General features: G+C 41.1%; 2 protein-coding genes across 4 annotated transcripts in view; one reads left to right on the plus strand and one right to left on the minus strand.

Annotated features, from left to right (window-relative positions):
- LOC133617858 (vacuolar protein sorting-associated protein 4B-like) overlaps positions 1 to 20,028 on the plus strand; it is a 37,802-nt gene extending 17,774 nt beyond the window's left edge. For both annotated transcript variants that reach the window (XM_061978175.2, XM_061978178.2), the window contains exons 3-10: positions 8,364 to 8,434; positions 12,191 to 12,310; positions 12,393 to 12,549; positions 12,617 to 12,765; positions 15,111 to 15,192; positions 15,266 to 15,485; positions 17,414 to 17,530; positions 17,590 to 20,028. In XM_061978175.2, coding sequence (XP_061834159.1) covers positions 8,364 to 8,434; positions 12,191 to 12,310; positions 12,393 to 12,549; positions 12,617 to 12,765; positions 15,111 to 15,192; positions 15,266 to 15,485; positions 17,414 to 17,530; positions 17,590 to 17,691 — 1,018 coding nt within the window. In that variant the 3' untranslated portion in view covers positions 17,692 to 20,028. The remainder of the gene's footprint in view (positions 1 to 8,363; positions 8,435 to 12,190; positions 12,311 to 12,392; positions 12,550 to 12,616; positions 12,766 to 15,110; positions 15,193 to 15,265; positions 15,486 to 17,413; positions 17,531 to 17,589) is intronic.
- A 292-nt stretch (positions 20,029 to 20,320) lies between these two features.
- The window catches only part of plekhb2 (pleckstrin homology domain containing, family B (evectins) member 2), a 13,010-nt gene continuing 8,103 nt past the window's right edge, over positions 20,321 to 25,227 (minus strand). The window contains exon 8 of one of the 2 annotated variants that reach the window (XM_061978181.2): positions 20,321 to 21,861. In XM_061978181.2, the coding sequence (XP_061834165.1) occupies positions 21,725 to 21,861 (137 nt within the window). In that variant the 3' untranslated portion in view covers positions 20,321 to 21,724. The remainder of the gene's footprint in view (positions 21,862 to 25,227) is intronic. The other variant, XM_061978180.2, reaches the window with a different exon arrangement.

Raw genomic sequence — 25,227 nt, forward strand, 5'->3', positions numbered from 1 at the left:
TCAATTTAATGTTGTTCTTGTTGAATACTTTTCTTAGGGTGTTGTCTTTGGGAAAGTGTTTGTCAATCAGATTGAGGAATTTGTGTCCAATGTTAGTTGAGACGTTTTTGCTGTATGGGGGGTTGTACCAGATGATGTCGTTTCGTTTTCTGTTCTTTTTTGGCTGGTTTGCTGGCGTGGGTTCATAGGTGAGGGTGAAATTGTACCCGCTTTCATCAAGGGCTTTTTGGTACGAGGGGGTTGCTTGGTCAAATTCAGCTTTGCTAGATGACAGCATCGATAGCCTTTTATTGATTCCGGTAGGTATCCTTTTCGTGGTGGTGGGTGGGTGGTTGCTGTCATGGTGCACGTATTGGAGTGTTGTGTTGGGTTTCGTGAATGGTTGGTAGCTGTTATTTCTCAGGTTGAAAGTGACGTCAAGGAAGTTGACGGTTTGCTTGTTGGCTTCAATCGTGATCCGTAGGCCGTTCTCTTTGAAAATTTGGCATATGCGCTTCTTGGTATTCTCGCTGCTCCTTGGCGAGGCGCGACACACTGCCAGTCCGTCATCACGGTAAATACCAAGGTTCAGATTGAGGCTAGCGAGCTGGGAGAGGAGGAAACTCCCAACGAGTTCACACGTTTCTGCTCCGTCAAAACTTCCCATAGTGACGTCAAATGTTGCATTGTTCTTTTTTTGCCATGGTGTACTGTTGTGGATGAGAATGGAGTTTTTTGCGTGGATGATGATGTTTCTTTCGTTGCCTGTGATTGAGTCGTAGTCTGAGGCGAAGTCTAGTGCTTGAGTCAGTAGGTCTTGCGTGATGGAAGGGTAAAATTCCTCGATATCAAAGGAGATAAAGTTGTGCTGTTGTTTGTCTTGGATGTTGTTGAACCATTTGATTACTGCTGCTGTATTTCTCCATTGGTTGAGTGGTGTTTTGTCCTTGATTTTTGTGTTGACTCTGTCCAGGATTATTTTGCTGATTTTTCCTATTTCAGATTTAGTTGGGTTTATTAGTCGGCATGTTGGGTTATTTGCGAAGTTGGGTTTGTGGTCCTTCAATGTGATGAAGGCTTCCTTGTTGGCTGTGGCGTCCACCCTGTCCTCAATGTCCAGTTCAGCCGCGATCCTTTTATTTTCCAGGTGGATGTTCTGTAAGGTGTTGGGTTGCGCTTTTTTGTATGATTTGGTGATGCTTCTGTCCAGTAAGGTGTGGTGTTCTGGTATGTCCATTCTGTATAAGTTTGTGGTTTTATCGGCAGCTATGATGAGGTTGTTTACTTTCTTGATGCGCTCCTTGTCATTTTTCAGCTTGGTGAGGAGTGGGTTGCGGATTGGCTTGAATTTGACTGATTGTATCATTTTGAGCATGTCGTTCTCAAACGGAGCAGAAACGTGTGAACTCGTTGGGAGTTTCCTCCTCTCCCAGCTCACTAGCCTCAATCTGAACCTTGGTATTTACCGTGATGACGGACTGGCAGTGTGTCGCGCCTCGCCAAGGAGCAGCGAGAATACCAAGAAGCGCATATGCCAAATTTTCAAAGAGAACGGCCTACGGATCACGATTGAAGCCAACAAGCAAACCGTCAACTTCCTTGACGTCACTTTCAACCTGAGAAATAACAGCTACCAACCATTCACGAAACCCAACACAACACTCCAATACGTGCACCATGACAGCAACCACCCACCCACCACCACGAAAAGAATACCTACCGGAATCAATAAAAGGCTATCGATGCTGTCATCTAGCAAAGCTGAATTTGACCAAGCAACCCCCCCGTACCAAAAAGCCCTTGATGAAAGCAGGTACAATTTCACCCTCACCTATGAACCCACGCCAGGAAACCAGCCAAAAAAGAACAGAAAACGAAACGACATCATCTGGTACAACCCCCCATACAGCAAAAACATCTCAACTAACATTGGACACAAATTCCTCAATCTGATTGACAAACACTTTCCCAAAGACAACACCCTAAGAAAAGTATTCAACAAGAACAACATTAAATTGAGCTACAGCTGCATGAATAATATACGACAAATCATCTCAAACCACAACAAAACAATTGCAAATGAGCCGTCGGCCCCCAGACAGAGCGACTCCAAAACCAACAAAGACTGTAACTGTCGAAAGAAACCTGATTGCCCTCTCAACGGGGGGTGCTTACAAACATCAGTTGTCTACCAATCTAAGGTAATACGCAAGGACATTAACACATCCGACACATATGTAGGATTAACCGAGGGAGAATTCAAAACCAGATGGAACAATCACAAGGCTTCTTTCAGGAACAAAAACCTGCGAAATACCACAGAACTCAGCAAACACATTTGGGACCTCAAAGACAATAATGTTGAATATTCAATAACATGGCAAATTCTTGCATCCAGCACACCTTACAATAGTGGTAATAAAAGATGCAACCTATGCTTGAAAGAGAAACTGTTTATTATTTACCGTCCAGACCTGTCATCCCTCAACAAGCGCAGCGAAATTGTAACAGCATGCCGCCATAGACGGAAACACCTCCTAGGTAACACATGAGCCAATCACCACGCCCCTAGGCCAGCCTGTATCCACCCACTCTGTGCCCTATATAAACCATGGTATGCGAATGCTCCCATTAAAATCTCCTGATGATTGAGGGTACCCCCCCTCATGAAACAGGCCTGTAGAGATGAAATAGTCTTGTGATTTTTTTCCCACACATACATATATATATATATATATATATATATATATATATATATATATATATATATATATATATATATATATATATATATATATATATATATATATATATATGTGTGTGTATATATATAATGTATATGTATCAGTGACGTGCGGTGAGGTTCATGGCTGGTGAGGCACTGACTTCATCACAGTCAGATTTACAAACATATGAACCCTAAAGAGTATCTTATTCACCATTTGATTGGCAGCAGTTAACGGGTTACGTTTAAAAGCTCATAGCAGCATTCTTCCCTGCTTGGCACTCAGCATCAAGGGTTGGAATTGGGGGTTAAATCACCAAAAATGATTCCCGGGCGCGGCGCCGCTGCTGCCCACTGCTCCCCTCACCTCCCAGGGGGTGATCAAGGGATGGGTCAAAGGCAGAGGACAAATTTCACCACACCTAGTGTATTAGTGTATGTATGACAATCATCGGTACTTTAACTTAACTTTAACTTTACACATACAAACTGTAGCACACAAAAATGCACATTTAATAAAAAAAACGTTATTATGGTTGTGCTGGATTAATGCACCCCCGCCGTAGAATGCACCCCCTCACGGGAGTATTATATAAACTAAAGCCCACACTTAAACTTTCCACGTGCAAGATTGAATCTATTTAAAAAAGTTATTTAATAAGAAGCCAAAAAGTGCAAAAACAATAATGTTCGTGTTGGAGGAGTTGTGAATGAATGAAACATGAAATCCGTGCTGCAGTCTGCAGGTGTACCTAATGTTGTGGCCCTGCGGTCGTTCGCGGCTCCTCCAACGCGAGCATTGTTGTTTTTGCACTTTTTGGCTTCTTGTTGGGTGACTTTTTTGAGTGGGTTCGGTCTTGCACGTGGGGGGTTTGGATGTGGGCTTTGGTTGGTGGGGCACTCCCGTCGGGGGGTGCGTTCTACGGCGAGGGTGCATTAACTGGCACAAGGAGGCGGGATTACTGCGAGCCTCACCCATTGCGTCTTTGCAGCAGTTTTATGATTGCTCAGCACAAGAAATACTTTACACACATACAGTTGTTGACAAAATGCACTGTACATTATATACCTCAGCTAACTAAACTATGGAAATGTATAATATAGTTCATATAGCAATACGGTCTCACTGCACAGCAGGCCAGCAGTTAGCCGAGTCGGCAATCCATGTTGAGGCACAACTGAGTGACGTGCCTCAACTGGCTGCTGATCACCGCACTGTCTCTTCTCAGTATTTGAACGGCAAATGTGAAAATTCAGCGATTTTGAATAAAAAATAATCTAAAACTGGTGAAGTTAAATGGAAAATAACTTTATAGTATAATCACTGGATATATATAACAATTTAATTATTTTTTTTTCTTTTTACATTTTCACCTGCCTCCAGTGACTGCACGTCACTGATATGTATGTATATATATGTGTGTGTATATATATATACACACATATATATATATATATATTATATATATATATATATATATATATACATATATATATATATTATATATATGACTTCCTTCACAGACATTCACAGACAGTCCCATTGACTTCCTTTAAAGGACTGCGTATTCATCAAGGGAGAATGAAGTGTGGGAGTACTCCTGACCAGCATAACCGCTCTGCTTCGGCAGGTCAGACGGAAGAGACCCAATGCCAGGTGACAAACCACAGTGCAGAGGGTCCCAGCAATGCTGAGGGGGAAACGTCAGTGGAAGCAGGAGGGGAGATGAATGCAGCGCCCGAGAGCGAAGCTCATGCAGTCCCTCAGAGAGTTGCACAGTCAGAGAGCCAACGCAAACATCCAGAAAGGTGCAAGAAGATCAAGTGGCCAAAGGCCAAAAGCCAAGCAGAATGGCGCAAGCTTGACGACCACCTGAGAGCGGTACTGGAGCATTCCCTGCGAGGGACTGTTGAGCGTAAACTAACCTGGCTGAGTAACATCATTTATGAGGAGTGCAGAGAGAGGTTCGGAGAGAGCGCGACAAAGCGAGCCACAGCCCAGAGGCACAAAGGACGGAGGGAGAGGGACATCAAGGGGCTTATAACCAACAGGCGCCAGTTGCGTAAGAGGTGGAGGAAAGCAGCCGCGGAGGAAAAAGAAGGTCTCAAAGTGCTATGGGATGATCTCAAGCAGCGTCTGGCCAAGCTGCGTCGGGCAGAGAGACTCTGAAGGCACCGGAAACGAAAGGAGAAGGAAAGAAAAGACTTCTTCAAGGATCCTTTCCGGTTTGCCCGTCAGCTCCTGGACGAAAAGCGAAGTGGCAAGCTGTCCATTGCGAAAGAGGATCTGGAACAACACATCAAGGACCAGTATATGGATTCAGCCAAAGATACACCACTTGGCTCACCAGGCCATGTGCCACGTCCAGAACCCCCAGAGACCACTTTCGACACTTCCCCACCTAGGCTGAGCGAGATTAAAGAAGTCCTTAAAAAAGCCAGATCAGCCTCTGCACCAGGACCAAACGGGCTTCCTTACAAGGTGTATAAAAACTGTCCGCAAGTGACCACAATCTTGTGGAAGCTCATGAGTGTTGTGTGGAAGAAGCAATCCATTCCAGCGGAGTGGCAAGAGGCAGTTGGAATATTCATCCCCAAGGAGCAAAATTCCATCAACATCAGCCAGTTCAGGACAATTGCTTTACTGAACGTGGAGGGGAAAGTATTTTTCTCTGTCCTGGCAAAAAGGATATCCAGCTTCCTCAACAACAACGGCTACATAGATACAAGCTGTCAAAAAGCCGGACTGCCAGGCTTTCTGGGGTGCATAGAGCATGCATCCGTGATCTGGGATCAGATACAGCGTGCCAAAAGAGAGAGGAGCAACCTCCACGTGGTATGGCTCGACCTGGCAAATGCTTATGGCTCAGTACCACACAAGCTGGTTGAGTTTGCCCTAAATTTCTTCCACGTTCCTGTGTGTGTCAGTAACATCATAGCCAAGTATTTCAACAACCTACACATGTGCTTCTCAGTAGATGACTACATGACAGGATGGCAGCGGTTGGAAGTGGGAATTGCCATGGGCTGCTCCATATCACCAATCCTCTTTGTGGCTGCATTTGAAGTGTTACTCATTGGAGCAAGGCAAATGGTCAGAGGCCTAAAAACACCGTCAGGAGGAAGACTCCCCGCTCTGAGAGGTTTCATGGATGATGTGACAAGCATCCTACAGACCGCCCCATGCACAGCACGACTCCTCAAGCGTTTCGACGAACTGATCGTCTGGGCGAGGATGAAGATAAAGCCCGCTAAGTCCAGGAGCCTGTCAATCAGGAAGGGTGTGAGAGATGACAGGACAGTCTTCACAGCAGGAGGTGAGAAGATTCCACTCCTGGCAGAGCAGCCCATCCGAAGCCTCGGGAGGGAGTATACAGCAGAGCTCTCGGACAGGCAGATGGGGAGGGTGGTCCAGAAACAACTAAAAGAGGGGCTCGTAAGGATCGACGGCAGCCAACTTCCTGGGAAGCTGAAGGTTTGGTGTTACCACTTCACACTTTTCCATCGCGTAATGTGGCCGCTGAAAGTAGCCGAAATTCCATCTTCTCAGGCCAGCAAGATGGACAGCATCGCCAACGGTTATATCAGGAAGTGGCTGGGCCTCCCCCGCCGTTTCTCGGACACAGGTCTTTTTGGCAAAAACATTCTGCAACTTCCTCTGAAGTCAATCAATCCGGGTTACAGGCAGGAGAAGACCCGCCTTGTACTGGAGTTGAGGGAATCGAGACGAAGCTGTGAAGAGTGCAGCGGTGATTGTCCGTACTGGACGAAAGTGGAAGGCCCAGGTGGAAGTGGACCAAGCTGTCTCGAGGCTGAAATACAAGGAGATTCTGGGAAGAGTCCAAGACAGCCGGGCAGGACTGGGATGGGGGCAACCAGTCCAGTTCTGGTCCAAAGCCACGAGACAGCAGAGGAAGGCCATGGTGGTGGAAGAGGTCACACAAGTGGCGCAAGACCAGTATTGGATCAAGGCCGTATCCCAGGGAAAACGGGGGGCATGGACTCGCTGGGAGGATACCATTCAAAGAGTCATAACCTGGGCCGACATCTGGCGAACTCCTCAATCTCGGCTCAGCTTCCTCGTGAGGGCAGCGTATGACACCCTGCCATGCCCTCGAAACCTCGCCCAGTGGTTCGGAAGCGAGGGCAAGTGCTCCCTGTGCAGCAAAGACAATGCAGGACTCAAAACACATCCTTTCAGGTTGCAACGTCGCGCTAACGCAGGGGCGCTTCCGGTGGCGACACAATCAGGTGCTGAGGAAGTTGGCAGAGCTGTTGGAGAGATGCAGAGTCGGGGCAAACAACGCCACAGATCCCCATCGGCCAAACATCACTTTCATCAAACCAGGAGAGGTAGGACAGAAGACAGAGGCGGGAAGATCATCACTTCTGCTTACCCCTGGTAAGGGCTGGGAGATGCGCGTTGACCTGGACAAGCAGCTAGTCTTCCCAACTGAGGTAATACAGACAACGCTAAGACCAGACGTTGTGATGTGGTCCTCAGCTGCTAAGAAAGTCCTCATCATTGAACTAACCGTGCCATGGGAGGAGGGAATACCAGTAGCACATGAGTTCAAACGGTCAAAGTACAGCGACCTGGCAGAGGACTGCAACGGGGGAGGCTGGTCTGCATCCATTCACCCCGTGGAGATCGGATGCAAGGGCTTCGTAGGAGGTTCTGCGAACCGGCTCCTGCGTGCGGCGGGAATGACCGGTTCCAACCTTAGGAGGGCCATCAAGGAGTTGGCAGAGGAGGCAGAGAAGGCAAGTTTCTGGATGTGGCTAAGAAGGAGGGACAACACTTGGGGCTCAACACCCCATTGAGGTCAGTTGCAGGGAGTGGCGCGGGGAGACATCCCCGCTTAGCCACTGCCCCCCCACCGCGAGGTGTCCTGGCTTGGGGGCGAAACATCAGTGAACGGTGGCACCAGCTGACGACCCTGCAGCTGACCTCCAAGTGCACTGGAGGAGGTGCGACAGGCAGAGATGCCAAGCAGTTAGGTCTGTACTTATTAATATATACAGTATATACACTGTATGTACATATATATGTGTATATATGTATGTGTATGTATATATATGTGTATATATATACACACATATATATATACATTATATGTATGTATGTATATATGTGTATATATATGTGTGTGTGTGTGTGTGTATATATGTGTATGTATGTATATATATATGTATGTATGTATATATATATGTATATATGTACATATATGTGTGTATATATTTACAGTGTATATGTGTATATACACATACATATATGCATGTATACATATGTGTGTATATATATATGTATGTTATGTATATATGCATATATGTACAGTATATCTATGTATATATGCATGTGTATATATGTATATATCTGTATGTATGTATGTATATGTGTGTGTATATATATATATATATATATATATATATATATATATATATATATATATATATATATATATATATATATATATATATAAAATGTTTGTATGTGTGCGCACATATCTTCCTGCTCCTTTTCGAACATGTTGAATTGTGTAACTGACCACGGTAATACAAATGCGGATAAAGTTATTATGTATCCTATCTTAGTGGAAGCTTTGCTACAGTTCTGCATGGTTGTCGTTAAAAGCTGTGTTTGTTCTTGTCACTTCAGATTCTCCAGCAGATTCTCCAGCAGCCCTTATGATGATGAGGATACCATTGCTCTGAGGCTGCAGATCAAAGGTAATCGGCATGAAATGAACACGGTCTAAATCAGGGCTATTCGAATTTAGGTCAAAACACAGGAGACAAACATTTTTGTACTAAATACTAAAAACAGTAAATTGCTCCTGTTGTTTTGAGGAACTTTGTCAACTGTCAACACATTGGCAGATCCTTGCATTGACTTTTTACCATTGCTAGCAAAACATCGAACACTGGGGCAATAAGTTGTGATTTACTTAACTAAGAATCAATGCTCATGTTAATCACCAAATCGTAACTTAAAATGTTTGCTGAACATCTATAAGCTATGATGCAATAGCTGCCCATGTTAATTACCAGACCGTAATGTAGAATGTTTGCTGAACAGTTATAAGGTATGATGCAATGGCCACTTATTAAGGAAGGATGTGACATTCACATGTCACATCCACATATTGCAGGATTCGGTGAAAGCTCAAAAACAAATGCTTTATATATATTTTAGAGATAAGCAAAACCTTAGTGAGTAGTGCCTTGTTTAAATTCTGCACGATGGAAGTTTTATACAGAGAGTTTTCTAGAAACATTTTCCTAGATAATTGTACTGGCTATGAAATGAAAAGAATGAAGCGCAATGAAAAAGACTTTACCCAGATTGCAGAGTACAAATTTGGCTGCCATGAACCCATAATGCATAGCTGCTAGAGATGCGCGGATAGGCAATTTTTTCATCCGCAACTGCATCAGAAAGTCGTCAACCATCCGCAATCCACCCGATCTAACATTTGATCAGAACCGCATCCGCCCGCATCCGCCCGTTGTTATATATCTAATATAGACGATGCAAGGCATTAGTGAGGTTATAAAGCTTTTGCCTGTTAAAGAAAGGAGACTGATCCAATGCAGCAGAGACATTCGCGTGCCACGCTGTCACGACCCTGACGCACACCAGTGCGCAATCATATGGGAGCCGCGCTGAGCGCACCTCCAAGCGCGTCTCGCTGCAGGCGACGGCCGGGTATATGGGCCCGACGCTCCAGCGCCATCCATTTTCAGGGCTAGTTGATTCAGCAGGTGGGTTGTTACACACTCCTTAGCGGGTTCCAACTTCCATGGCCACCGTCTTAGCTGCTGTCTATATCAACCAGGGTGAGCCCCACCCCTTTCGTGAGCGCACTGCGCGCGGAGTGACCCCTGTTACGCGCCCCCGGCAACAGGGGTGGCGGGCAGGTAAGCTGCGCGAGCGGAGCGCGCGGAGTGGCCCCTGTTACGAGCCCCCGGCCACAAGGGTGGCGGGCAGGTAAGCTGCTTACCTGCTGCGCGTGACGCCGGCCGCGGCGAAGGCGGACGAGGCGGGGTGTCGGTGCGGTGGGCGCGGTGATGACCCTGGACGTGCGTCGGGCCCTTCTCGCGGATCGCCTCAGCTACGGCTCCCGGTGGGGCCCTCTCTGGGGAAGGGGCGAGGCGTCACTTCTCCGCTCCGTAAAAGTGTCCATCTCTTTTTTTTTTTTCTTCTGTTGTGGCATAAGCAGCAGGTGCCTGCTCGTTTTTCGTATGTGGGTAACAACATTTAACTATGTATATATATTTCCGAATTGGTTTAACTGCCACCCGCCTGAATCTATTTAAAATCTAATTTTTTTTTAACCACCCGACCCGACCCGACCCGCGGATAAAATCAAATTTTTTTAAATTTCATCCGCCCGATCCGCGGATAATCCGCGGACTCCGCGGTTGTGCCCGCAAACCGCGCATCTCTAATAGCTGCGACACTTAAGTGTTAGTTATTGGTTCATCCCACTTCAACCGTTCCACCGTCAAAACATTCCTCTTAATTAGGACAAAAAACTGAGTTGTTTTTTGAACTGGAAAAATTCCCGGTTTTCCCGAAATTCCAGGAATTCCGTAATACCATTTCTCAATTCAACATGTTACTACTTCAATATTTCTCCACCGATTTTAATAATTTCAACACCAACAATTTCAACTCATTCAGACCTTTAAAGTTTTTTTGTTTTTTTTTCCACCCTTTTTTCTGGCGACTACTCCTTCCACATTTTTCAACGCATTTCAACTGTTCCACCGTCAAAACATTCCTCTTAATTAGAACTGGAAAAATTCCCGTTTTTCTCGAAATTCCAGGAATTCCGTAATACCATTTCTCATTTTAACATATTACTTCAACATTTCTACACCTATTTAAAAAATGTCAACACCAACCTTTTCAACTCATTCAGACCATTCAAGTGTTTTTTTATTGTTTTCAAAAAAATATGGTGCAATTCCCGCTGATGTTAACTACCGAACCTAAACTTAAAAGGGTTGGCTGAACTGCTATTAAGGTACGACGCAATCGGCGCACATGTTAACTCCCGAACCGTAACTTAAAAGGGTTGGCTGAACAGCTATTAAAGGCCTACTGAAATGCAATTTTCTTATTTAAACGGGGATAGCAGGTCCATTCTATGTGTCATACTTGATCATTTCGCGATATTGCCATATTTTTGCTGAAAGGATTTAGTAGAGAACATAGACGATAAAGTTCGCAACTTTTGGTCGCTGATAGAAAAGCCTTGCCTGTACCGGAAGTAGCAGACGATATGCGCGTGACGTCACAGGTTGTGGAGCTCCTCACATCTGCACATTGTTTACAATCATGACCACCAGCAGCAAGAGCGATTCGGACCGAGAAAGCGACGATTTCCCCATTAATTTGAGCGAGGATGAAAGATTTGTGGATGAGGAAAGTGAGAGTGAAGGACTAGAGGGCAGTGGGAGCGATTCAGATAAGGAAGATGCTGTGAGAGGCGGGTGGGACCTGATATTCAGCTGGGAATGACTAAAACAGTAAATAAACACAAGACTTATATATACTCTATTAGCCACAACACAACCAGGCTAATATTTAATATGCCACAAAATAATCCCGCATAACAAACACCTCCCCCCTCCCGTCCATATAACCCGCCAATACAACTCAAACACCTGCACAACACACTCAATCCCACAGCCCAAAGTACCGTTCACCTCCCTTAAGTTCATCCAGCACATATATTTCCCCAAAGTCCCCAAAGTTACGTACGTGACATGCACATAGCGGCACGCACGTACGGGCAAGAGATCAAATGTTTGGAAGCTGCAGCTGCATGCGTACTCCCGGTACCGTGTCAGCGCATCCAACTCAAAGTCCTCCTGGTAAGAGTCTCTGTTGTCCCAGTTCTCCACAGGCCAATGGTAAAGCTTGACTGTCATCTTCCGGGAATGTAAACAATGAAACACCGGCTGTGTTTGTGTTGCTGCAGTCGGCCGCAATACACCGCTTCCCACCTACAGCTTTCTTCTTTGCTGTCTCCATTGTTCATTGAACAAATTGCAAAAGATTCACCAACACAGATGTCCAGAATACTGTGGAATTTTGCGATGAAAACAGACGACTTAATAGCTGGCCACCATGCTGTCCCAAAATGTCCTCTACAATCTGTGAGGTCACGTGCTGACGTCATCATACCGAGACGTTTTCAGCAGGATATTTCACGCGAAATTTAAAATTGCACTTTAGTAAGCTAATTGGCCGCATTGGCATGTGTTGCAATGTTAAGATTTCATCATTGATATATAAACTATCAGACTGCGTGGTCGGTAGTAGTGGGTTTCAGTAGGCCTTTAATGTATGACGTAAAATGGATGTATAGACTAATTGAAAATAGGAATAAGCCTTGAGGAAATGTGGCCCCCAAAACAATTGAGTTGAATTGGTCTACATGTTCCATTGAGTGGGGTTGTCATGTTTTACAGATACCATAGTGGGTGAGAAGCCAAACGTTAAGTGGAGCGACGTCGCAGGCCTTGAAAGTGCAAAACAGGCGCTTAGGGAGGCGGTCATCTTCCCTGCCAAGTTCCCTAATCTCTTCACTGGTAAACTTTTAATCCAACCGAGGAGGTTTCTGTCGTTTGAAGACCTACGGAACATATGTACTAATGCGGCGTGTTTGTGCAGGAAAGAGAACTCCTTGGCGCGGGATTCTGCTGTTTGGCCCTCCAGGTACAGGAAAGACCCACCTGGCCAAGGCGGTGGCCACAGAAGCCGGCAACGCCACCTTCTTCTCCGTCTCCTCCTCAGACCTCGTGTCCAAGTGGCTTGGAGAAAGTGCAAGGTGAGGCCCTCCTTTGAGGACACGACGGACAGGGATAGACGAGTTTTGTTCCCCTGCCTCCTCGCAGGTTGATAAGGAGCCTGTTTACTATGGCCAAAGATTGCAAACCCTCCGTCATTTTCATCGACGATATCGACTCGATGTGTGGATCCAGGGACATGGACCACTCTGATTCCGGGCGCAGGATCAAGACGGAGTTCCTCGTCCAGATGCAGGGTGAGTACAACGAGACAGTTTAGTATGACTCGCATTTTCACCTTACAAAGCAGGTACTAGCAGGTTTCAAGCGGTCTGAGTCTGTACTGCTTTGTTTTATGCCGGCCCTCAGTCTCCTCTTGAATAAAATGTGCGAGTGTCTCATTGCAAATGTATTTAAAAAATGTAAGATTTAAATGAATAACAATTACAGTCTAATAATTGGCCATTAACTTTCCTTTAGAGTTGATCAAGCAAATTGAGTATTTCCGCTGCCCTCAGTCTCCTCTCGAATAAAATGTGCTAGTGTCTCGTTGCAAATGTATTTAAAATGTAAGATTTAAATGAATAACAATTACAGTCTAATAATTGGCCATTAACTTTCCTTTAGAGTTGATCAAGGAAATTAGGTATTTTCGCTGCCCCCAGTCTCCTCTTGGATAAAATGTGTTGACTCTTTTCAACTGATGTGTCAAAAACATTTAAAATGACAAATCACACAAAACATACAAACACGTTAATAAATTGTTAGTGTTGGCCTTACGATTAGGTGGGGACTTGTCAAAGTTGTATCCTGCCTTCCGCCCAAGTGCAGCTGGGATAGGCTCCAGCACCCCCACGCCACTCACAACCGCGATAGATAGATGATTTATGGTGGATCAAGGAAATGCATTTTTCTTGCTGCTCTTGGTCTCCTCTTGAATAAACAGCCTGTTAGTGTGTTGTCTCATTACAACTACTATGTTAAAAAATATATCAAAAAATTTTAAATCATTCATTTTCTCATAATAAATCTAGTCCGTTTTTTGGTGCCCTTAGTCTCCTTTTAGATCATCTTAGATAAGTTGTTGATTGTCTTTTCTCAAATAAAACGTTAAAATATATTATTTTAATATACGTTGAATAAATGTAAATTTTCCCTTGTAGTTAATCATGAAATTGAGTTTTCTTGCTGCCTGAAATTTAGTTTTCTTGCTGCCCTCAGTCTTCTCTTGGATAAAACGAGCTGTTAGTGTGTTGTCTCGTTCCAACTGATGTGTTAAAAAAATATCATTAAAAGAATAACAATTGATCGTTCATTTTCTCTCATAGTAAATCTAGTCTATTCTTTTGGTGCCCTCTGTCTCCTTTTGGATACGATAAGTTGTTAATTGTTTTTTCTGAACTGACAGGTTAAAATACAACATTTCAATAAACCTTGAATACATTGACAGTTCACTTTCCCTTATAGTTGATCAAGGAAATGTAGTGTTCTTGCTGCCCTCAGTCTCCTCTTGGATAAAACGTGCAGTTAGTTTCTTTGTCTCTCGTTCCAACTGATGTGTTTGAAAATAAAATTCAAGGGGAAAAAAATAGGGACATTGATCGTTCACGTTCCTTCTTAGTCAATTATTTCTGTTTTCTCTGTGCCCAAAGTCTCCTTTGTGGAAATTTGTTTAATTTTTTTGTCTCTTTATGTGTTAAAAAATACAGTACAGGCCAAAAGTTTGGACACACCTTCTTATTCAATGTGTTTTCTTTATTTTCATGACTATTTACATTGTAGATTGTCACTGAAGGCATCAAAACTATGAATGAACACATGTGGAGTTATGTACTTCACAAAAAAAAGGGGAAATAACTGATAACTTGTTTTGTATTCTTCTGTTTCTTCAAAATAGCCACCCTTTGCTCTGATTACTGCTTTGCATACTCTTGGCATTCTCTCGATGAGCTTCTTCAAGAGGTAGTCACCTGAAATGGTTTTCACATAGTTTTGATGCCGTTAGTGACAATCTACAATGTAAATAGTCATGAAAATAAAGAAAACTAATTGAAATGAGAAGGTGTGTCCAAACTTATGGCCTGTACTGTATATACATTTTAATAAAAAACAAATACATTTATTATAAATACAAAAAGTCAAAAAAATAAAACACATGAAAAACAAGAGGGAAACATTAAAGAGCAGAAAGGACATACAAGACATTAAAAAGAGCACAGAGCTGTTGCAACCAGCTGCCACTTCAGAGGCGCCATTTTTACATACAGCTACTAAAAAAAACAAAAAAATTAGCAAGAAATAATAAATATTGCACACATACAATTGCACCAAGCATAGACAAACAAAAAAAAAAACACACCATCTCAACACTCACATTTACCGCTCCATGCCATGCAGGAAATGCCTTTTTCTTATTGCCCTGAGTCTCCTCTTGGATAAAATTTGGTGTTGGTTTGTATTTATGTTTCAATAACTAGCAATTACATTAATTGACCATTTATGTACCTGTGTAATTGATGAAGGAAATTGATTTAATTGTTTTCCTTCTTTCTGTCTCCTCTTGGATTAAATGTGTTGTTGTGTTAACATTTTCTCCTTGCAGGAGTTGGGAACGAAAACGATGGAATCGTAGTCCTGGGAGCAACAAACACTCCATGGATATTGGACTCGGCCATCAGGAGAAGGTCTGTAACCATACCATTCTTTTTTTCCTGGAGCTGTCTTAACGTGTATGATGTTGTGTGTGTGTGTTTGCAGGTTTGAGAAGCGCATCTACATTGCTCTGCCGGAGCAGTCAGCCCGCTTCTCCATGTTTAAGATTCACATGTGCTCCATTCCCAACGAGCTGACCGAGAAGAACTTTGAATATTTGGGGGAACATACGAAGGGCTACTCGGGGTGCGACATCAACACCGTCGTCAGGGAGGCCACCATGCAGCCTCTGAAGAATGTTCAGGCCGCCACGCACTTCAAGAAGGTGAAGATGACTCTTTTACAGTTTCTTTATTGCTTCTTTTGCTCAGGGTCTCAAAGAAGCACACCCTGGATTACCAAGTAAGCGTAGTTCCTCCATAACAGGCTTTTTCCTGTGTCCTTGCTCTCCAATAGGGGGCGGGGCCAGGAAGTACGCTCCACAGTGTTGTGTTTCCCTATATACAGTAGACCCATGCCTATTCGCCATTCAGCATATATTTTGTTTCTTGCTTTGAATTGTGAATAATTCTATTTTTAATGGCCATTTAAAAAGAAAGTGATTGCATGGCGCTACATGCAGGGAGAATTAGAGGGCACAGTACTATAACGTATTCCTTTCTTTAAATTTTTTTTATCATTTACGAACCTTATATAAGACAAGCACACGTTTTTCTTTTTTTATGCATTCTAACTCGTAAATGAACGCTAGCAAAAGTCAGCTAACAATAAGGCCTAAGGGAGTCGTTTTATTCCGCCTCTATCAACATTGTATATACACACTAAGTACCGTATTTTTCGGACTATAAGTCGCAGTTTTTTTCATAGTTTGGCCGGGCTCCAGCGCGATTTATGTTTTTTTCCTTCTTTATTATGCATTTTCGGCAGGTGCGACTTATACTCCGAAAAATACGGTATATATGTAATGAAGTAACAGGCACATTCATAATATGTCATATTTACGTTTTTTTTACTCATTTTAAAGCATACTGCTGCGTATAATTTCACAGATGCATCACAATGTTTGCCATTTCTTTCAACGCTACTACTAATCATGGCAGACTTCCTGAGAGGAACAATTTATGATCCAGAACTTTACATTTTTGAGCCTGAATATAAGGAGGATGAGCTGCAAGTTTTAGAAGCTGGGTGATAAGCAGATCCAGCAAGTGAATAATCAATTTTTTATGGTCATTTAAAAAGAAAGTGGTTGGATGGCACGACATGCAGGGGGAAACATGAGGCAATATACTATAAAGTATTCCTTTCTTAGAGAGGAACTGCACTTTTTAAATGTTGTCTATCATTTACTATCCTTATGTAAGACAAGCACACGTTTTCCTTTTTTATGCATTCTAACTCGTAAATAAATGCTAGCAAAAGTCAGATAGCAATAGCAATTTATTCCGCCTCGAAAGCACTCTATCAAAATTTTATATACACACTGTAAGTATATATGTAATGAAGTAACAGGCACATTCATAATACGGTGTGTACTGTTTACGTATTTTACTCATTTTAAAGCATACTGCTGCGTATAATTTCACAGATGCATCACAATGTTTGCTATTTCAACACTACTACTAACCATGGCAGACTTCATGAGAGGAACAATTTATGATCCAGAACTTTACATTTTTGAGCCTGAGCATAATTCTCAGAGCTTTGATAAGCGTAAATGTGTTAAACCGCCAATTTATCGCTAAAATAAAAATGATATTGGGCAGATATATATAAAATTGTGTGAATATTTTGGATTTTCCCTAATATACTTTTTTTTTTTTTTTTTTTTTTTTTTTTTTTACAAAACAGGAATATTTAAAATAAAATTAAAAAAATGTATCAGTAGACCTAAAATTTTGAGAATATTTCAAGCTAGAAAGAAAAAAATATACTGTATATATATATATATATATATATATATATATATATATATATATATATATATATATATATATATATATATATGTATATATATATATATATATATATATATATATATATATATATATATATATATATATATATATATATATTGCAGACTTTTAAGAGCGGATGCTTTTGGATCCTATAATGTGTGTAGTCAATATTGAGGTTGCACAAGGATTAAAAAAAGTATAAAATCATTTCACATAAATGTAAAAAGTGTGAATATGTTTTATATAAATTCTGCTCCGGGCCCCGATTTTAGCAAAGTTTCTTAAATGTTGGCAGGTCCGCAAGGACTTTAGCGACTTCTTCACTCCATGCTCATGGACTGACGTCGGCGCCAAAGCCATGACATGGATGGACGTCCCTACGCAAAGTCTTCTAGAACCTGCGGTTACAATGGTAGGAGAATGTCTCATCCTGTGGTTGGGTGTTCCTCTCACACTCCCAATGTTCCGCAGAGCGACATGCTGAAGTCGCTAACCAACACCAAGCCCACCATCAGTCAGAAGGACTTACAGCAGCTGAAGAAGTTCTGTGAGGATTACGGTCAGGAAGGTTGATGACGGCTCGTGAATGCACCGAGTAAGAAACACGTACACGCCGCGTGCAAACTGCACGTACCATGAAGATGGGTAGAACTTTTTACACTAACGACTGCCAATTATTGATTAGATTCTCCAAATGCCAATTTATTCCTGCTCGTTTAGAACACCTTCCCCATACTATGACTAGGATCCTTTGCTTAAGAATTCATTTCAAAAGGGGCTTTTATTTATAAATATTTGTATGTATTATTTTCTTTTGCTTGTTTACCTCAATGTCTCACATTCCACCAAGGGCCACGTCCACGGTTTCCAAAAACAATTTGAAATGTGGACCCGTCGAACCACAGAACACATTTCCACTTTGCATCAGTCCATCTTAGATGAATTCGGGCCCTGTGAAGCCGGCGTTTCTGGGTGTTGTTAATAAATGGCTTTCGCTTTGCGTAGTAGAGTTTTAACTTGCACTTCCAGATGTAGCGACAAACTGTAGTTACTGACAGTGGTTTTCTGAAGTGTTCCTGAGCCCATGTGGTGATATCCTTTACACACTGATGTCGCTTTTTGATGCAGTACCGCCTGAGGGATCGGCTTAGCCGCTTACGTGCAGTGATTTTTCCAGATTATCTGAACCTTCTGATGATATTACGGACCGTAGATGGTGAAATCCCTAAATTCTTTGCAATAGCCCGTTGAGAAATGTTTTTCTTAAACCGTTCGACAATTTGCTCACGCATTTGTTCACAAAGTGGTGACCCTCGTCCCATCCTTGTTTGTGAATGACTGAGCATTTCACGGAAGCTGCTTTTATACCCAATCATGGCGCCCACCTGTTCCCAAATAGCCTGTTCACCTGTGGGATGTTCCAAGTAAGTGTTTGATGAGCATTCCTCAACCCTCTTGTCTTTTTTGCCACTTGTGCCGGCTTTTTTTAAACATCTTGCAGGCGTCAAATTCCGAAAGAGCTAATATTTGCAAAAAATAACAAAAAGTTTTCCAAATCGAACATTAAATATCTTGTCTTTGCAGTCTATTCAATTGAATATAAGTTGAAAAGGATTAGCAAATCATTGTATTCAATTTGTATTTACCATTTACACAACGTGCCAACTTCTCTGGTTTTGTACAGTAAACCGCATCGTACGAGCCTAATTGGTTCCGTGACGGAGCTTCTAACTCGAAACACTTGCATCTCAAATCAACGTCACCTGTTGAAATTACTTTAAATTAATTGGTGCTTTCCCCCCCACCCAAAACAGACTCATTTTAAAATGCCTTTTTTGTAAGAAATATCGTATAAAAACATCACAATGCAATGTAGTACAAACAACTACAGTACTTTTATGAAGTAATATAGTAAAGTATCTACTTTGGAGAGCGGACTTGTAAGGTTTCTCTTTCAAGCTGCTTCTCCATCAAACACACAATCAGCAGCTTTTTTATATTTTCATGTATGTCTGCCGTTTAGATATTTTAATGTTCTTAAATTATATTAACTAATTTTTCTTAAATATGGTGCAGACTAGCAGTGATTCGCACCAAATGATTTATTTAATTGAATGAGGATGATCAACTTCTCATTCACAGCACTCACTTTCTTCCTTCCCATGGTTGCCGATGTTTTTGCTCGGATCTTGCGGGGTTGACCGTGACATTTGCTGAATTAACTAATGGCGGGGATGTTTGTAATCAAATCTTGGCTTGCAACCAAAAGCATAATTAGCCCAAAGACAGCTCTTATCTCTTAAGTTGAAGCGCCGCTGTAGTGTTTTCAGAACGTCATATTCAAAACAAAATAGGCTCAACTCATTTTGTCCAAAAATGACACTTTTGTTTTGTCCTATATGTGATGTATGTGAACAAAATAAAACACCCTCAGTCATATTGTGAGAACATTTAATAGTTAAAATACATCTCTTTCCTAAAGGCATCATTTTATATTAACTTATCAATTAACTAGCACATTTGGCTTGACATCTTCATACATTTTGGAAATATTATCCTTCAGTTGTGCAAATCTCTTCTGCTAGTGCCGTTAATAAGCAAAAATGGTTCCTACTGAGGAGTGACAACAATCGGAAGTGTTAGAAATTCAAGTCATAGGGAATGAAAATAAAGGGTGAGAGGAAATGTAACTGGATCTCCACAGAAATCAGCTTGAAATGAAATGAGAGCGACTACTACTCAGCAGCTGCCAGTGTAAAACAAAACACATTTTACGTAACAAGCGTTATGTCCCTTTTCCCGCTCGGGAGGTTTCTGATGAACTGAAATGTTTTATTAATAATGGAAATTATTGCTGTATTGATGCTATGAAACTGAAGACTTTACACACAAAAAAAACAAAAAACTAAAACAAGACATGCATGGATGTAGACGACCTTGAATATGTTTGCGCAACACTCTATATATACACTTGTGTGGGGCTATATTATGTATTATATTTATTTATTTATTATATATGTATAAAATGTATTTTCATATATACTGTGTATATAATATATATATATATCAGTTTATTATGATATAATAAATTATCATTATATATAATACATTTTATACAATATATATATATATATATATATATATATATATATATATATATATATATATATATATATATATATATATAATTATTATATAATTTTATTATATCATAATAATCTGATTATATTATTTATTATCTATATACACACACATACATCTAAACATACACACACACAATCAGTAAAGGCCAAAAGTTTGGCCACACCTCATTTCAATGCGTTTTCATTATTTTCATGACTATTTACATTGTAGATTGTCACTAAAGGCATCAAAACTATGATTTAACACATGTGGAGTTATGTACTTAACAACTGAAAACGTGTTTTATATTCTAGTTTCTTCAAAATAGCCACCCTTTGCTGTGATTACTGTTTTGCGCACTCTTGGCATTCTCTCGATGAGCTTCAAGAGGTAGTCACCTGAAAGGGTTTTCACTTCACGTGTCATAGTTTTGATGCCTTCAGTGACAATCTACAATGTAAATAGTCATGAAAATAAAGAAAACCCATTGAAATGAGGTGTGGCCAAACTTTTGGCCTGGTGGGTGTGTGTGTGTGTGTGTATATATAACATTATTTTTAGATGTGTTATATTCCACCGAGCATCTTTGAATGTGTTTGTGTACATTACTAAAATACCGTAGAAACAAACAAACTATTGCTTTAAGATGAAGGCATGTTGACAAAAAGTCATTAATGTTATTTATGATATAGATGAGGGGTGTCCCAGTACAACTTTTCACAATAGTGATATTAGAACGGAGTATCGGCCAATACCAATATTAATCCGGAATCAGCAAAAATGATACATACTTTATTTTGTAGTGTGGAGTGTTAGAAATGGCTTGATTAAGCTCACAACGCAGTAAGTTAACTGTTGCGGACACAATTGCTACTACCGTATATATATATATGTATGTATGTATGTATATATATATATACACTATATAATATGCGTTTGCCTTGTATCTGTAATAAGGAATTATAATTGATACCTGTTCATAATCGACAAATATGGAGTTTTTGACCACAATATTGTTCAATTAAGGACATATGTCCAGCTTGTGTGCTATGGTGTGCTTGTGTAGCTGCTAGCTCCTAGTAGCCTATAGCCTCCTACTTTTTGTAAATGACTTGACTAAAATAGAAGACTAAACTAGTGCGCTTATTGGAGCACATTCAGATGTTAGCCGGCTGTCCAGCTCTGTACAAGTAAACACACCCAAAAGTTTAGAAGCAAGCCAATACTTGTTTTTTTTACTGATATCGGACCCCTATCCATATCATATCGGATCAGGACACTCTTAATATTAAATATTAGTTGTTTTGGTTATGATAAGGAGAGTGAGGTTCTGCCACACCACGCTTTGGAGAAAGTGCTGAAGTTGAATATTTTAGGGTACGTGAAAAAGTGTCGTCATCCTGCCATGCTTCACAGAGTTGATTAGGGAATGAAGGTGGGGGGCTGCGGTTGCAGTAGATAAGACGTACAAGAACGCACACACTTAGAAGACGGAGAAGAGCGACCCCAGCGCCAGACCTGTGGCCGCTCCCGCCAGCATGCCCATGGCAACGTCGCCGCCGTTGTCCCGCTGGCGCTCCTGAATCACCACGCGGTTGACTCCGCCTGCAGTGTAGCCGCCTAAATGGAAGACCCGCAAAAAATCCAAACATCAGATCACATTCAAATGAAGTCGTAACATTTGAAGGAAGTTTTCCTCCTCTAAAAAGTATCATGCGTGATGTGCAGCACTCTGCCTCTGTCCGGACAATAGATGGACTTTGAGGAAAGGTGTGGCAATAACCATAGAAGTGGATTTTTGTAGAGTGAAAACTGAATATGTAAAGTTTGAGTTTTTTTTCTGAAAGAGGTAACCTACTCTGGCAGGTTTTCTTCAACAAACCGGGAGTTTTTTTTATCTAGAATACTATCATTATGCAAGTATGCTAAGAAAAATATGTATAATTAGATAATGTTCATTCACGCAAGATATTGGGCTGGGCGATATATCGAGTTGGTAAGATATATCGATATATTTTTAAACAAGATATGAATTAAGAAAATATTGTAATATCGATATAATTTATTTCACGTTAAAATGACCAAACGCTGCTTATTTGTTGTGTTCCTTGTTCTCCCTCACTCCCTCTCATGGGCTACTAAACCCCTCCCCTATGGCGTCACATTAGTGCCAAAAATCTGAGTGCATAAAAACTGTTATCGCGCGCTGATTCTCCACTTCGTGCGCGCGCGGCGCCTTTCTGCACGCTCTGTGTACTCCTGACATCTCTCCTCGCGCTGTCATGTTTCTTTTTGGCACTTTGGGGGCGGGTATGCTTAGACGGCCCCTCCTTTCTGATTGGCTGTGAGCATTTTTCATATGACCAATCATTCTCCAGCGTAGCAACGTTGTAGCCATCTTACCTCGGACATCTAGCCTCAATCATTACATTGATGTCAATGGTACATGTACTAATTAAATTACCATAACTTGCTCGATTTTCGACCAATTTACAAACGGTTTGCCTTGTTACAAATCTTATTACATGTAGATATGACATAGGATGCTGTACCTGTTGAAATTACCTCTTTCGCTTAAAAAAAAAAAAGACTAATTGTGCAACATTGTTGTGTAGGGTCAGTGTTAGTCAGTTCTCTGATTATTTTAAACTGTTTCAGAATACATTATTAAAAGCTATTTTTAACATTTAAAAAAAAAATTCTAAGATTATTTCATTAATTTTATGGCTGAATCAAAAGAAATTCCATAAATTAGAAAACAAATGTTCAAGAAGAAGTGAAAATATAAAATAATGTTATGGTTGGATGTTATTGCTGGTGGACCAGTTCTGGCTGAAAGATGTGATTATGGTGTTTGTTGTCTTATTATTTATTTGGGTCACATTTTGTATTACTCTGTATTGTGTTTATGTGGTATGAAATAACCTTCATCAGCGCGCGACATTTTTTTATCCACTTCTTCCTCCGTAAATCTTGATACATATTGACGATGACCCGCCCTGCTATACTTCTGATTGGCTCTGAGCATTTTTCAGCATTTTTCGTCTGACCAATCAGAAAGAAGGGGCCGTCTAAGCATACCTGCCCCCAAAGTGCCAAAAAGAAACATGACAGCGCGAGGAGAGATGCCAGGAGTACACAGAGAGCGCGCAGAACGGCGTCGCGCGGGCGCAGATATGCACCACGCGCGCGCAAAAGGGTGTCCCGCGCGGGCACGAAGTGGAGAATCAGCGCGCGATAACAGTTTTTATGCGCTCGGATTTTTGGCACTAATGTGACGCCATACTCCCCTTCGTCCTTCCAAGACATGCTTTCACGTATAAGAACATCCATGATTGGTTAGTTCTTTACTATGATGAGGCCAATCAGAGGCAAGATAGTGCGGGTCATGGAACCAGGGAGGGAAATCACAACAGACATCCCAAATGACGACGAGTGTCGTAGGAGAGAAGAGCGATTTATATGTTAAAAAACGAGTGGAAGATGGAAGAGGGATTCTCTTCTTTAGATGTTTATTTTAGTGATGTAGACGACGTCAAGGAAACCCACAATGCGTCTACGTGACCACATTTGGACAAATGTATGCGTCTGGATAAGACATTCATTTGAGTTGTTTACCATGTAAGCCCAAATCCAAACTGTTCTCGAGTTGCATATTTCGCACGAGAAATGCTGCCAAAAATGTATTTGCACAGCTATGTTATTTATTTTACGTAGAAAGAATATTTTTCAATTTTATTTATGTTATGTAATTCTGTGCTACTTAAACCGTTTCTTTTCTGTGCTGTTAATACCCATCTTGACTAACTGGGTTAATAAAAGTGCCACTGACTGTTTTAAATTCACTTCAATGTCACTGAATTTCACTCAAAAATGAATATCTTCATATGTATACTTTCACCGGAAAATATATCAAGAATCGAGTTTAAGTAAAAATATATCGAGATATACTTTTTCGTCCATATCGCCCAACCCTACTTGGGAGGATTGCAGTCTAGTTCCGTGGTGGGACATCGTCATGTGCACTGCTAAAAGTCAGTGTTCAAATACAAGAAAAAAAAATACAAAAATGAGGGGTATTTTATTTGAACTAAGCAAAATTATCTGCCAATAGAACAAGAAAATTCGGCTTGTCAAGACTTTCCAAAACAAGTAAAATTAGCTAACCTCAATGAACTCAAAAATACCTTTTAAAATAAGTATATTCTCACTAATAACAAGTGCTCTTTTCTTGGTTGAAAAAAAAAAGAGACCTTTTTGCTCAATATGTTGAAAAATATTCTTAAATTAAGTAAATGCTAGTGCCATTATCTTGACATAATGATATGCATCATGATTATTTTTTTTTTATGCTTGAAGTAAGAAATTATTACTTTAAAAAGGTAGTTTTATACTTGTGAGTGTTGATGACACAGCTTTGCAACAGTTGATATTCTAGTTTCCAGCATGTTTTACTCAATATAGGTCAAAAAATCTCAGCAACAAGCTGTAATATCTTACTGAGATCATTTAGGACCAAAACACTCTATAAAATAAAATCTGCTTAGTGAGAAGAATTATCTTATCAGACAGAAAATAAGCAAATATCACCCTTATTTATATTTGAGATATTTAATCTTACTTAGATTTCAGTTTTTGCAGTGTGTGCGCTGTTGTTACTGTAGCACACAACACAAAAAAATCAAAACTGCGACATGTCAAGATTTGATGGTCTTTGTGTGAGGGGTCTGTGATCTCTTAAGATTTAGAAAATCTACGTAGCGTACCAATCTTAAGGGTAAATTAACTCAAGACTTTAGACTTCCCCCTGTTTGCTTGGTCCACTATGACTACATCAACAATAACAACTAGAAAATGCCAGATCATTTTGTGGAAGATTTGCTGACTATACCAATGGTTCTCAAACTTAGTACCACCTCAGAAAAAACTTCTCCAAATACCACCATAATGACCAACATTAAAATACAGTAGCGTAGTAGGCCTAAG

Source organism: Nerophis lumbriciformis, linkage group LG18 (assembly GCF_033978685.3).
Source record: "Nerophis lumbriciformis linkage group LG18, RoL_Nlum_v2.1, whole genome shotgun sequence".
Classification (NCBI taxonomy): Eukaryota; Metazoa; Chordata; class Actinopteri; order Syngnathiformes; family Syngnathidae; genus Nerophis; species Nerophis lumbriciformis.